The sequence below is a fragment of the Anomaloglossus baeobatrachus genome, chromosome 7, assembly GCF_048569485.1.
Source record: "Anomaloglossus baeobatrachus isolate aAnoBae1 chromosome 7, aAnoBae1.hap1, whole genome shotgun sequence".
NCBI lineage: Eukaryota > Metazoa > Chordata > Amphibia > Anura > Aromobatidae > Anomaloglossus > Anomaloglossus baeobatrachus.
Genome location: NC_134359.1, coordinates 300226531 through 300241046, shown reverse-complemented (window position 1 = coordinate 300241046; position 14516 = coordinate 300226531). Strand labels below are relative to the sequence as shown.

Here is a 14516-nt window from a genome sequence, read left to right as displayed (position 1 = left end):
TACAGGTGGTGCAGTCACCTGCAGTCCTATGTAAGAGCACAGATAATGTAGTAGATGTCACCTGCAGTCCTATGTAACACCACAGATAACACAGTGCTATCTCTCTGAGTACAGGTGGTGCAGTCCCGGTCACCTGCAGTCCTATGTAACAGCACAGATAATGTAGTAGATGTCACCTGCAGTCCTATGTAACACCACAGATAACACAGTGATATCTCTCTGAGTACAGATAATGTAGTAGATGTCACCTGCAGTCCCATGTAACACCACAGATAATACAGTGATATCTCTGGGTACAGATAATGTAGTAGATGTCACCTGCAGTCCTATGTAACACCACAGATAACACAGTGATATCTCTATGAGTACAGATAATGTAGTAGATGTCACCTGCAGTCCTATGTAACACCACAGATAACACAGTGATATCTCTGAGTACAGATAATGTAGTAGATGTCACCTGCAGTCCTATGTAACACCACAGATAACACAGTGAGATCTCTCTGAGTACAGATAATGTAGTAGATGTCACCTGCAGTCCTATGTAACACCACAGATAACAGTGATATTTCTCAGTACAGATAATGTAGTAGATGTCACCTGCAGTCCTATGTAACACCACAGATAACAGTGATATCTCTGAGTATAGATAATGTAGTAGATGTCACCTGCAGTCCCATGTAACACCACAGATAACACAGTGATATCTCTGAGTACAGATAATGTAGTAGATGTCTCCTGCAGTCCTATGTAACACCACAGATAACACAGTGATATCTCTGAGTACAGATAATGCAGTAGATGTCACCTGCAGTCCTATGTAACACCACAGATAACACAGTGATATCTCTGAGTACAGATAATGTAGTAGATGTCACCTGCAGTCCTATGTAACACCACAGATAACACAGTGATATCTGAGTACAGATAATGTAGTAGATGTCACCTGCAGTCCTATGTAACACCACAGATAACACAGTGATATCTCTGAGTACAGATAATGTAGTAGATGTCACCTGCAGTCCTATGTAACACCACAGATAACACAGTGATATATCTGAGTACAGATAATGTAGTAGATGTCACCTGCAGTCCTATGTAACACCACAGATAACACAGTGATATCTCTCTGAGTACAGATAATGTAGTAGATGTCACCTGCAGTCCTATGTAACACCACAGATAACACAGTGATATTTCTCGGAGTACAGATAATGTAGTAGATGTCACCTGCAGTCCTATGTAACACCACAGATAACACAGTGCTATCTCTCTGAGTACAGGTGGTGCAGTCCCGGTCACCTGCAGTCCTATGTAACAGCACAGATAATGTAGTAGATGTCACCTGCAGTCCTATGTAACACCACAGATAGCACAGTGATATCTCTGAGTACAGATAATGTAGTAGATGTCACCTGCAGTCCTATGTAACACCACAGATCACACAGTGCTATCTCTGAGTACAGGTGGTGCAGTCACCTGCAGTCCTATGTAACAGCACAGATAATGTAGTACATTTCACCTGCAGTCCCATGTAACAGCACAGATCACACAGTGCTATCTCTGAGTACAGGTGGTGCAGTCTCGGTCACCTGCAGTCCCATGTAACAGCAGAGATCACACAGTGCTATCTCTGAGTACAGGTGGTGCAGTCCCATGTAACAGCACAGATCACACAGTGCTATCTCTGAGTACAGGTGGTGCAGTCTCGGTCACCTGCAGTCCTATGTAACAGCACAGATAATGTAGTACATGTCACCTGCAGTCCCATGTAACAGCACAGATCACACAGTGCTATCTCTGAGTACAGGTGGTGCAGTCACCGGCAGTCCTATGTAACAGCACAGATCACACAGTGCTATCTGAGTACAGGTGGTGCAGTCCCATGTAACAGCACAGATCACACAGTGCAATCTCTGAGTACAGGTGGTGCAGTCCCATGTAACAGCACAGATCACACAGTGCAATCTCTGAGTACAGGTGGTGCAGTCTCGGTCACCTGCAGTCCCATGTAACAGCACAGATCACACAGTGCCATCTGAGTACAGGTGGTGCAGTCACCGGCAGTCCTATGTAACACTAGCCGGCTCTGCTCCCTGTGTATCTGTGATCTGGCAGTGACACACATACGGGGGCATCTCCCGGGCACGGCTCGCCCGCAGTTGTGGATATAGCGCCCCGGGCCCCCCGGTACCTGGCGGACACTATGACGGTGTTGGATTCCTCCCCTCGGAATAGCCGCAGCCTCCGCAGTCCGGCCTTGGAGAGGGAGGAAGAGACCCGGGAAGAAGAGGCTGCCAGCGGCCAGGACATGTACCATTGCGGCAGAGGAGAGGATGGAGACGAGAGACGGGGATGGGGGGTTGGGGTGGGGGAGGGGGAGACAGAGAGACACCGCACAGGGGGGGACACGCTTCACACACACACGCCGGAGAGGGGGGCACACAGACAGACGGACAAAAGGGGGCAGAGTCCTAGGAAAAGACAAAGAGACAGTGGGGAGGGGGGCATGGAGCGGCGGGGGAGGGGATGATGAGTGGTACCCTGCTGATCAGGGATGAGGCTGGATGCTGCCGCTCTCCCCGGCAGCGCATAGACAGTCACAGAGGCTGTCAGTGACAGCGACAGGAGGACGGCACCGCCAGGAGGAGGGATTTAAAGGCACAGCGTGGATTTGGAGTCTGCAGCACGCTGCTCCGGCTGTCATAATCCGGGTTCACATGTCTTCAGTGTAATCCTTATTATAAGCCACACCGCCCCTCATCTCCTGACAGCTGCCGGGGGCCACGTCACAGCGGCTGCCCACCGCCACGCCATGCCTCGCCGACAGCACGCGGCTCGTCTGAAGAGCTGACACTCAGCAGCTGCGCTCACCGCTCCCTCCACGTTATCTATGGATGGACCCGATCTGCAAGAATGACAAAAGAAAAGAGGATTCACTGTGAAACCAGCAAAATATTCTCCAGAGCTGCACTCACTATTCTGCTGGTGCAATCACTGTGTACATACATTACATTACTAATCCTATATTATACTCCAGAGCTGCACTCACTATTCTGCTGGTGCAGTCACTGTGTACATACATTACATTACTAATCCTATATTATACTCCAGAGCTGCACTCACTATTCTGCTGGTGCAGTCACTGTGTATATACATTACTGATCCTGAGCTACATCCTGTATTATATTCCAGAGCTGCACTCACTATTCTGCTGCTACAGTCACTGTGTACATACATTACATTACTAATCCTATATTATACTCCAGAGCTGCACTCACTATTCTGTTGCTGCAATCACTGTGTACATACATTACATTACTAATCCTATATTATACTCCAGAGCTGCACTCACTATTCTGCTGGTGCAGTCACTGTGTATATACATTACTGATCCTGAGCTACATCCTGTATTATATTCCAGAGCTGCACTCACTATTCTGCTGCTACAGTCACTGTGTACATACATTACATTACTAATCCTATATTATACTCCAGAGCTGCACTCACTATTCTGTTGCTGCAATCACTGTGTACATACATTACATTACTAATCCTATATTATACTCCAGAGCTGCACTCACTATTCTGCTGGTGCAGTCACTGTGTACATACATTACTGATCCTGAGTTACCTCCAGTATTATCCTCCAGAGCTGCACTCACTATTCTGCTGCTGCAATCACTGTGTACATACATTACATTACTAATCCTATATTATACTCCAGAGCTGCACTCACTATTCTGCTGGTGCAGTCACTGTGTACATACATTACTGATCCTGAGTTACCCCCTGTATTATACTCCAGAGCTGCACTCACTGTTCTGCTGGTGCAGTCACTGTGTACATACATTACTGATCCTGAGTTACCTCCTGTATTATACTCCAGAGCTACACTCACTGTTCTGCTGGTGCAGTCACTGTGTACATACATTACTGATCCTGAGTTACCTCCTGTATTATACTCCAGAGCTGCACTCACTATTCTGCTGGTGCAGTCACTGTGTACATACATTACATTACTGATCCTGAGTTACCTCCTGTATTATACTCCAGAGCTGCACTCACTATTCTGCTGGTGCAGTCACTGTGTACATACATTACTGATCCTGAGTTACCTCCTGTATATACTCCACAGCTGCACTCACTATTCTGCTGGTGCAGTCACTGTGTACATACATTACATTACTGATCCTGAGTTACCTCCTGTATTATACTCCAGAGCTGCACTCACTGTTCTGCTGGTGCAGTCACTGTGTACATACATTACTGATCGGAGTTACCTCCTGTATTATACTCCAGAGCTGCACTCACTATTCTACTTGTGCAGTCACTGTGTACATACATTACATTACTGATCCTGAGTTACCTCCTGTATTATACCCCAGAGCTGCACTCACTATTCTGCTGGTGCAGTCACTGTGTACATACATTACATTACTGATCCTGAGTTACCTCCTGTATTATACTCCAGAGCTGCACTCACTGTTCTGCTGGTGCAGTCACTGTGTACATACATTACTGATCCGGAGTTACCTCCTGTATTATACTCCAGAGCTGCACTCACTATTCTACTTGTGCAGTCACTGTGTACATACATTACATTACTGATCCTGAGTTACCTCCTGTATTATACCCCAGAGCTGCACTCACTATTCTGCTGGTGCAGTCGCTGTGTACATACATTACGTATATTTCAGTGCCTGCACTCACTGGTTGCTGGAGTCGTTGTGTATTTACACCTTTTTAGAGTAGTGGCCTCGCCCCCTGCTCTCCCAGAGCTCTGCTCTGAGGACCCCCTGTTCCGTGTAGCCTCCCCCAGCTCTGTGCACCCCCTGCACCCGGTCGTAAACCCCCAGCTGTGCAGACCCCCGGCCCCCGGTGTACCCCCCAGCTCTGTGCACCCCCTGCCCCCCGGTGTACCCCCCCAGCTGTGCAGACCCATTGCCCCCCCAGCTGTGCAGACCCCCGGCCCCCCATGTACCCCCCCAGCTGTGCAGACCCCCGACCCCCCCATGTACCCCCCCAGCTGTGCAGACCCCCATGTACCCTGCCCAGCTGTGCGGACCCCCGGCCCCCCGTGTACCCCCCAGCTGTGCGGACCCCCGGCCCCCGGTTACCCCCCCAGCTGTGCAGACCCCCCGGCCCCCGGTTACCCCCCCAGCTGTGCAGACCCCCGGTGTACCCCCCCAGCTGTGCAGACCCCCGGCCCTCGGTTACCCCCCCAGCTGTGCAGACCCCCGGTGTACCCCCCCAGCTTTGCAGACCCCCGGTGTACCCACCCCCTCTGCAGTTTTGCTGTGGATTGATTTTCCTGGGGCAGACATTGATCCGCAGCTTGTGCTGATGCAGGAGGCCCCGGATTGTGCTTACTCCGCAGTCACCGCTCAGCGCTGGGAATGGCCGCAACTGTCTGCAGGAAGCCCCTCACCCCGACCACAGGGGGCGCACCCCCTCACCTAATGTGCCCTCACCGAGCGCCCCCCTCACCCCGACCACAGGGGGCGCCCTCCTCACCCCGACCACAGGGAGCGCCCCCCTCACCTAATGTGCCCCTCCCCCAGCGCCCCCCTCACTACGACCACAGGGGGCGCCCCCCTCACCTAATGTGCCCTCACCGAGCGCCCCCCCTCACTACGACCACAGGGGGCGCCCCCCTCACCTAATGTGCCCCTCCCCCAGCGCCCCCCTCACCCCGACCACAGGGAGCGCCCCCCCTCACCTAATGTGCCCCTCCCCCAGCGCCCCCCTCACTACGACCACAGGGGGCGCCCCCCTCACCTAATGTGCCCTCACCGAGCGCCCCCCTCACCCCGACCACAGGGGGCGCCCCCTCACCTAATGTGCCCCTCCCCCCAGCGCCCCCCCTCACCCCGACCACAGGGAGCGCCCCCCTCACCTAATGTGCCCCTCCCCCAGCACCCCCCTCACCCCGACCACAGGGAGCGCCCCCTCACCTAATGTGCCCCTCCCCCAGCACCCCCCTCACCCCGACCACAGGGAGCGCCCCCCTCACCTAATGTGCCCCTCCCCCAGCACCCCCCTCACCCCGACCACAGGGGGCGCCCCCCTCACCTAATGTGCCCCCTCCCCCCCGACCACAGGGGGCCTCCTCCTCCCCCCCGACCACAGGGAGCGCCCCCTCACCTAATGTGCCCCTCCCCCAGCACCCCCCTCACCCCGACCACAGGGAGCACCCCCTCACCTAATGTGCCCCTCCCCCAGCACCCCCTCACCCCGACCACGGGAGCGCCCCCTCACCTAATGTGCCCCTCCCCCAGCGCCCCCTCCCCCCGACCACAGGGGCCTTCCTCCTCCTCCCGACCACAGGGGGCCTCCTCCCTCCTCCTCCCCCCGACCACAGGGGGCGCCCCCCTCCTCCCCCCGACCACAGGGGGCGCCCCCCTCCTCCTCCCGACCACAGGGGGCGCCCCCCTCCTCCTCCCGACCACAGGGGGCGCCCCCCTCCTCCTCCCGACCACAGGGGGCGTCCTCCTCCTCACCCCGACCACAGGGGGCGTCCTCCTCCTCACCCCGACCACAGGGGGCGTCTCCTCCTCCTCCCGACCACAGGGGGCGTCTCCTCCTCCTCCCCGACCACAGGGGGCGTCTCCTCCTCCTCACCCCGACCACAGGGGGCGCCCTCCTCCTCCCGACCACAGGGGGCGTCTCTTCCTTCTCCGACCACAGGGGGCGCCCCCCTCCTCCTCCCGACCACAGGGGGCGCCCCCCTCCTCCTCCCGACCACAGGGGGCGCCCCCCCTCCTCCTCACCCCCGACCACAGGGGGCGTCCTCCTCCTCACCCCGACCACAGGGGGCACCCTCCTCCTCACCCCGACCACAGGGGGCGACTCTTCCTCCTCCCGACCACAGGGGGCGTCCTCCTCCTCACCCCGACCACAGGGGGCGTCTCCTCCTCCTCCCGACCACAGGGGGGCGTCCTCCTCCTCACCCCGACCACAGGGGGCGTCCTCCTCCTCCTCCCGACCACAGGGGGCGACCTCCTCCTCACCCCCGACCACAGGGGGCGTCCTCCTCCTCCTCCCGACCACAGGGGGGCGTCCTCCTCCTCCCGACCACAGGGGGCGTCCTCCTCCTCCTCCCGACCACAGGGGGCGTCCTCCTCCTCCTCCCGACCACAGGGGGCGCCCTCCTCCTCCTCCTCCCGACCACAGGGGGCGCCCTCCTCCTCCCGACCACAGGGGGCGTCTCCTCCTCCTCCTCCCGACCACAGGGGGCGTCCTCCTCCTCCTCCCGACCACAGGGGGCGCCCTCCTCCTCCTCCCGACCACAGGGGGCGTCCCCTCCTCCTCCCGACCACAGGGGGCGCCCTCCTCCTCCTGACCACAGGGGGCGTCTCCTCCTCCTCCTCCAGACCACAGGGGGCGCCCTCCTCCCCGACCACAGGGGGCGCCCTCCTCCTCCTCCCGACCACAGGGGGCGTCCCCTCCTCCTCCCCGACCACAGGGGGCGTCCCCTCCTCCTCCGACCACAGGGGGCGTCCCCTCCTTCTCCCGACCACAGGGGGCGTCTCCTCCTCCTCCTCCCGACCACAGGGGGCGTCTCCTCCTCCTCCTCCCGACCACAGGGGGCGTCTCCTCCTCCCCCCGACCACAGGGGGGCGTCTCCCTCCTCCCCCCGACCACAGGGGGCCTCCTCCTCCCCCCGACCACAGGGGGCGCCCCCCTCCTCCTCCCGACCACAGGGGGCGTCTCCTCCTCCCCCCGACCACAGGGGGCGTCTCCTCCTCCCCCCGACCACAGGGGGCGTCTCCTCCTCCCCCCGACCACAGGGGGCGTCTCCTCCTCCTCCCGACCACAGGGGGCGTCTCCTCCTCCTCCTGAGCACATGATGGGGGATGCCTTGAATATTCCTCCGGAGGACCCGGATCACTGATTACAATAGGCATCATGCAATATTCCGTATCACCTCCGGGGGCGCTGCAGGAAAAGCAAAAACTATTTGCTCTGATTCCTCCACTGATTACGGCTGAAGGAGCAAAATAAATGACTATCCCTCGGGCGGCGGGTGACGGCACCAGGGAAAGGAAGGGGTTAATCCGCCGGAGCGAGGATTTATGCAAAACGAACTTTTTTGCCTACAGGAGTTTTGATTTGCAAAATGGGAAGAAAGCGGAGGAATGGGGGGGGGGAAATAGGGGGGGGGGGGGAGAAGAATAGGGGGGAGAAGAATAGGGGGGGGAGAAGAATAGGGGGGGGAGAAGAATAGGGGGGAGAAGAATAGGGGGGGGGAGAAGAATAGGGGGGAGAAGAATAGGGGGGGAGAAGAATAGGGGGGAACTCAAGGGGGGAACTGGGGGGGGGGGGGCAGAAGGGCAGAAGAATAGGGGAGGAACGGGGGGGGGGGGGCAGAAAAATAGGGGGGGGGGGGACTGGGGGGTCAGAGGAATAGGGGGGACTGTGGAGGGGGGGTAGAAGAATAAAGGGGGAATGGGGGAACAGAAGAATAGGAGGGGGGGGACTGAGGGGCCCGAAGAATGGGGGGGGACTAGGGGGGCAGAAGAATTGGGGAGGCAGAAGAATAGGGGGGACTGGGGGGGGGACAGAGGAATAGGGGGGGACTGGGGGGCAGAAGAATGGGGGAGCCCTCTGGTGGAGGAGGGTGATCGCTGTGAGCACGGCGCCCTCTGGTGGAGGAGGTGATTGCTGTGAGCACGGCGCCCTCTGGTGGAGGAGGTGATCGCTGTGAGCACGGCGCCCTCTGGTGGAGGAGGTGATCGCTGTGAGCACGGCGCCCCCTCTGGTGGAGGAGGTGATCGCTGTGAGCACGGCGCCCTCTGGTGGTGGAGGAGGTGATCGCTGTGAGCACGGCGCCCTCTGGTGGTGGAGGAGGTGATCGCTGTGAGCACCGGTGCCCTCTGGTGGAGGAGGTGATCGCTGTGAGCACGGCGCCCCTCTGGTGGAGGAGGTGATTGCTGTGAGCACGGCGCCCTCTGGTGGAGGAGGAGGTGATTGCTGTGAGCACGGCGCCCTCTGGTGGAGGAGGAGGTGATCGCTGTGAGCACGGCACCCTCTGGTGGAGGAGGTGATCGCTGTGAGCACTGGCGCCCTCTGGTGGAGGAGGTGATCGCTGTGAGCACGGCGCCCTCTGGTGGAGGGAGGTGATCGCTGTGAGCACGGCACCCTCTGGTGGAGGAGGTGATCGCTGTGAGCACGGCGCCCTCTGGTGGTGGAGGAGGTGATCGCTGTGAGCACGGCGTCCTCTGGAGGAGGAGGAGGTGATCGCTTGTGAGCATGGCGCCCCTCTGGTGGAGGAGGTGATTGCTGTGAGCACGGCGCCCTCTGGTGGAGGAGGGAGGTGATCGCTGTGAGCACGGCGCCCTCTGGTGGAGGAGGTGATCGCTGTGAGCACGGCGCCCTCTGGTGGAGGAGGTGATTGCTGTGAGCACGGCGCCCTCTGGTGGAGGAGGAGGTGATCGCTGTGAGCACGGCGCCCTCTGGTGGTGGAGGAGGTGATCGCTGTGAGCACGGCACCCTCTGGTGGAGGAGGAGGTGATCGCTGTGAGCATGGCGCCCTCTGGTGGAGGAGGTGATCGCTGTGAGCACGGCGCCCTCTGGTGGTGGAGGAGGTGATCGCTGTGAGCACGGCGCCCTCTGGTGGTAGGAGGAGGTGATCGCTTGTGAGCATGGCGCCCTCTGGTGGAGGAGGTGATCGCTGTGAGCACGGCGCCCTCTGGTGGAGGAGGTGATCGCTGTGAGCACGGCGCCCTCTGGTGGTGGAGGAGGTGATCGCTGTGAGCACGGCGCCCTCTGGTGGAGGAGGTGATCGCTGTGAGCACGGCGCCCTCTGGTGGAGGAGGTGATCGCTGTGAGCACGGCGCCCTCTGGTGGAGGAGGAGGTGATCGCTGTGAGCACGGCGCCCCTCTGGTGGAGGAGGAGGTGATCGCTGTGAGCACGGCGCCCTCTGGTGGAGGAGGAGGTGATTGCTGTGAGCACGGCGCCCTCTGGTGGTGGAGGAGGTGATCGCTGTGAGCACGGTGCCCCTCTGGTGGTGGAGGAGGTGATCGCTGTGAGCACGGCGCCCTCTGGTGGAGGAGGTGATCGCTGTGAGCACGGCGCCCTCTGGTGGAGGAGGTGATCGCTGTGAGCACGGCGCCCTTCTGGTGGAGCGAGGAGGTGATTGCCTGTGAGCACGGCGCCCTCTGGTGGTGGAGGAGGTGATCGCTGTGAGCACGGCGCCCTCTGGTGGAGGAGGAGGTGATCGCTGTGAGCACGGCGCCCTCTGGTGGAGGAGGTGATCGCTGTGAGCACGGCGCCCTCTGGTGGAGGAGGTGATCGCTGTGAGCACGGCGCCCTCTGGTGGAGGAGGTGATCGCTGTGAGCACGGCGCCCTCTGGTGGAGGAGGTGATCGCTGTGAGCACGGCGCCCTCTGGAGGAGGAGGAGGTGATCGCTGTGAGCACGGCGCCCTCTGGTGGAGGAGGTGATTGCTGTGAGCACGGCGCCCTCTGGTGGTGGAGGAGGTGATCGCTGTGAGCACGGCGCCCTCTGGTGGAGGAGGAGGGTGATCGCTGTGAGCACGGCGCCCTCTGGTGGTGGAGGAGGTGATCGCTGTGAGCACGGCGCCCTCTGGTGGAGGAGGTGATCGCTGTGAGCACGGCGCCCTCTGGTGGAGGAGGTGATCGCTGTGAGCACGGCGCCCTCTGGTGGAGGAGGTGATCGCTGTGAGCACGGCGCCCTCTGGTGGAGGAGGTGATCGCTGTGAGCACGGCGCCCTCTGGTGGTGGAGGAGGTGATCGCTGTGAGCACGGCGCCCTCTGGTGGAGGAGGTGATCGCTGTGAGCACGGCGCCCTCTGGTGGAGGAGGAGGTGATCGCTGTGAGCACGGCGCCCTCTGGTGGTGGAGGAGGTGATCGCTGTGAGCACGGCGCCCTCTGGTGGAGGAGGTGATCGCTGTGAGCACGGCGCCCTCTGGTGGAGGAGGTGATCGCTGTGAGCACGGCGCCCTCTGGTGGAGGAGGTGATCGCTGTGAGCACGGCGCCCTCTGGTGGAGGAGGTGATCGCTGTGAGCACGGCGCCCTCTGGTGGAGGAGGAGGTGATCGCTGTGAGCACGGCGCCCTCTGGTGGTGGAGGAGGTGATTGCTGTGAGCACGGCGCCCCTCTGGTGGAGGAGGAGGTGATCGCTGTGAGCACGGCGCCCTCTGGTGGAGGAGGTGATCGCTGTGAGCACGGCGCCCTCTGGTGGTGGAGGAGGTGATCGCTGTGAGCACGGCGTCCTCTGGTGGAGGAGGTGATCGCTGTGAGCACGGCGCCCTCTGGTGGAGGAGGTGATCGCTGTGAGCACGGCGCCCTCTGGTGGAGGAGGTGATCGCTGTGAGCACGGCGCCCTCTGGTGGAGGAGGTGATCGCTGTGAGCACGGTGCCCCTCTGGTGGAGGAGGTGATCGCTGTGAGCACGGCGCCCTCTGGTGGAGGAGGTGATCGCTGTGAGCACGGCGCCCTCTGGTGGAGGAGGTGATCGCTGTGAGCACGGCGTCCTCTGGTGGAGGAGGTGATCGCTGTGAGCACGGGCGCCCTCTGGTGGAGGGAGGTGATCGCTGTGAGCACGGCGCCCTCTAGTGGAGGAGGTGATCGCTGTGAGCACGGCACCCTCTGGTGGTGGAGGAGGTGATCGCTGTGAGCACGGCGCCCTCTGGTGGAGGAGGTGATCGCTGTGAGCACGGCGCCCTCTGGTGGAGGAGGAGGTGATCGCTGTGAGCACGGCGCCCTCTGGTGGAGGAGGTGATCGCTGTGAGCACGGCGCCCTCTGGTGGAGGAGGAGGTGATCGCTGTGAGCACGGCGCCCTCTGGTGGAGGAGGAGGTGATCGCTGTGAGCACGGCGCCCTCTGGTGGAGGAGGAGGTGATTGCTGTGAGCACGGCGCCCCTCTGGTGGTGGAGGAGGTGATCGCTGTGAGCACGGCGCCCTCTGGTGGTGGAGGAGGTGATCGCTGTGAGCACGGCGCCCTCTGGTGGAGGGAGGAGGTGATTGCTGTGAGCACGGCGCCCTCTGGTGGTGGAGGAGGTGATCGCTGTGAGCACGGCGCCCTCTGGTGGAGGAGGAGGTGATCGCTGTGAGCACGGCGCCCTCTGGTGGAGGAGGTGATCGCTGTGAGCACGGCGCCCTCTGGTGGTGGAGGAGGTGATCGCTGGTGGTGGAGGAGGTGATCGCTGTGAGCATGGCGCCCTCTGGTGGAGGAGGAGGTGATCGCTGGTGGTGGAGGAGGTGATCGCTGGTGGTGGAGGAGGTGATCGCTGGTGGAGGAGGAGGTGATCGCTGGTGGGTGGTGGAGGGAGGTGATCGCTGGTGGTGGAGGAGGTGATCGCTGGTGGTGGAGGAGGTGATCGCTGGTGGTGGAGGAGGTGATCGCTGGTGGAGGAGGAGGTGATCGCTGGTGGAGGAGGAGGTGATCGCTGAGCATGGCGGCTCTGAATATGAGGGAGTTTTGTCTGACTTTTCTCCGGTCCCCGCACGGTTCTCTGTATAGTCCCTCATAGAGGGTGCGGGGGGTGAAGGGGTTAACGCTGCGTGTTTCTGCCGGGTCTCCACAGCGGCTGGTGCGGTTCCTCTGTCGTTCCTCCTGGTAATGTGTGAATTGCGGAATCCAGAACACGTCTCCTGCCTCATCTATACCATGTGAACATTTCCAGGAGGAGCAACAGAGGAACAGCACAAAACACTCAGGAAAGGGGGCCAAGTGGGGCGCTCTTCTCACACCCCCTCTGTGCCTTATTCTCACCCCCCCCCCCGCAGTGACCCACTAGTGACATTCCCACTCACGAGTCTCTGCACGTCACCCTCCGCCACCCAATAGCGCGCTCTGCCTGCAGCCTCCACAACACGGGGGACTTCGCCGGAGGAAGATTGTCCTCTTGTGGCCGCCGTACAGCTCAGCCGCAGACTCATCCCCATGGTAGCGAGAGACGCGGAACGAAGTCTCGCGAGATGCGGAGACCCCGGAGCCAGGAGGAGGGTGAGAGGATGATAGCGGGGGGCACTGAGCGCGGGGGCTGCAGGGGGCGCTGTGTGTGTGTGTGTGTGGCGGGGGGCTGCAGGGGGCGCTGTGTGTGTGTGTGGCGGGGGCTGCAGGGGGCGCTGTGTGTGTGTGTGTGTGGCGGGGCTGCAGGGGGCGCTGTGTGTGTGTGTGTGTGGCGGGGGCTGCAGGGGGCGCTGTGTGTGTGTGTGTGGCGGGGGCTGCAGGGGGCGCTGTGTGTGTGTGTGTGGCGGGGGCTGCAGGGGGCGCTGTGTGTGTGTGTGTGGCGGGGGCTGCAGGGGGGCGCTGTGTGTGTGTGTGTGTGTGTGTGTGTGTGTGTGTGTGTGGTGTGGCGGGGGCTGCAGGGGGCGCTGTGTGTGTGTGTGTGGCGGGGGGCTGCAGGGGGCGTGTGTGTGTGTGTGTGGCGGGGGCTGCAGGGGCGCTGTGTGTGTGTGTGTGGCGGGGGGCTGCAGGGGGCGGTGTGTGTGTGTGTGTGTGGCGGGGGCTGCAGGGGGCGCTGTGTGTGTGTGTGTGTGGCGGGGGCTGCAGGGGGTGCTGTGTGTGTGTGTGTGGCGGGGGCTGCAGGGGGCGCTGTGTGTGTGTGGCGGGGGCTGCAGGGGGCGCTGTGGTGTGTGTGGGCGGGGGCTGCAGGGGGCGCTGTGTGTGTGTGTGTGTGTGTGTGGCGGGGGCTGCAGGGGCGCTGTGTGTGTGTGGCGGGGGCTGCAGGGGGCGCTGTGTGTGTGTGTGTGCGGGCTGCAGGGGCGCTGTGTGTGTGTGTGGCGGGGGCTGCAGGGGGCGCTGTGTGTGTGTGTGTGTGTGGCAGGGCTGCAGGGGGCGCTGTGTGTGTGTGTGGCGGGGCCTGGGGGCGGGCTGCAGGGGGCGCTGTGTGTGTGTGTTGTGTGTGTGTGTGGCGGGGCTGCAGGGGGCGCTGTGTGTGTGTGTGGCGGGGCTGCAGGGGGCGCTGTGTGTGTGTGTGGCGGGGGCTGCAGGGGGCGCTGTGTGTGTGTGTGTGTGGCTGGGGCTGCAGGGGGCGCTGTGTGTGTGTGTGGCGGGGGCTGCAGGGGGGCTGTGTGTGTGTGTGTGTGTGTGGCGGGGCTGCAGGGGGCGCTGTGTGTGTGTGTGTGGCGGGGGCTGCAGGGGGCGCTGTGTGTGTGTGTGGCGGGGGCTGCAGGGGGCGCTGTGTGTGTGTGTGTGTGTGGGGCGGGGCTGCAGGGGGCGCTGTGTGTGTGTGTGGCGGGGGCTGCAGGGGGCGCTGTGTGTGTGTGTGTGTGGCGGGGGCTGCAGGGGGCGCTGTGTGTGTGTGTGGGGGGCTGCAGGGGGCGCTGTGGTGTGTGTGTGGGCGGGGGCTGCAGGGGGCGCTGTGTGTGTGTGTGGTGGCGGGGGCTGCAGGGGGCGCTGTGTGTGTGTGGCGGGGCTGCAGGGGGCGCTGTATGTGGCGGGGGCTGCAGGGGGCGCTGTGTGTGTGTTGTGTGGCGGGGCTGCAGGGGGCGCTGTGTGTGTGTGTGGTGTGTGTGGCGGGGGGCTGCAGGGGGCGCTGTGTGT

General features: G+C 61.3%; 1 protein-coding gene across 1 annotated transcript in view; it reads right to left on the bottom strand.

Annotated features, from left to right (window-relative positions):
• Positions 1-2736, bottom strand: part of TLCD3B (TLC domain containing 3B) — a 58939-nt gene extending 56203 nt beyond the window's left edge. The window contains 2 exon segments of the mRNA XM_075318557.1: positions 2195-2268; positions 2270-2736. Coding sequence (XP_075174672.1) covers positions 2195-2268; positions 2270-2320 — 125 coding nt within the window. The 5' untranslated portion in view covers positions 2321-2736.
• Positions 2737-14516: the final 11780 nt, after the last annotated feature.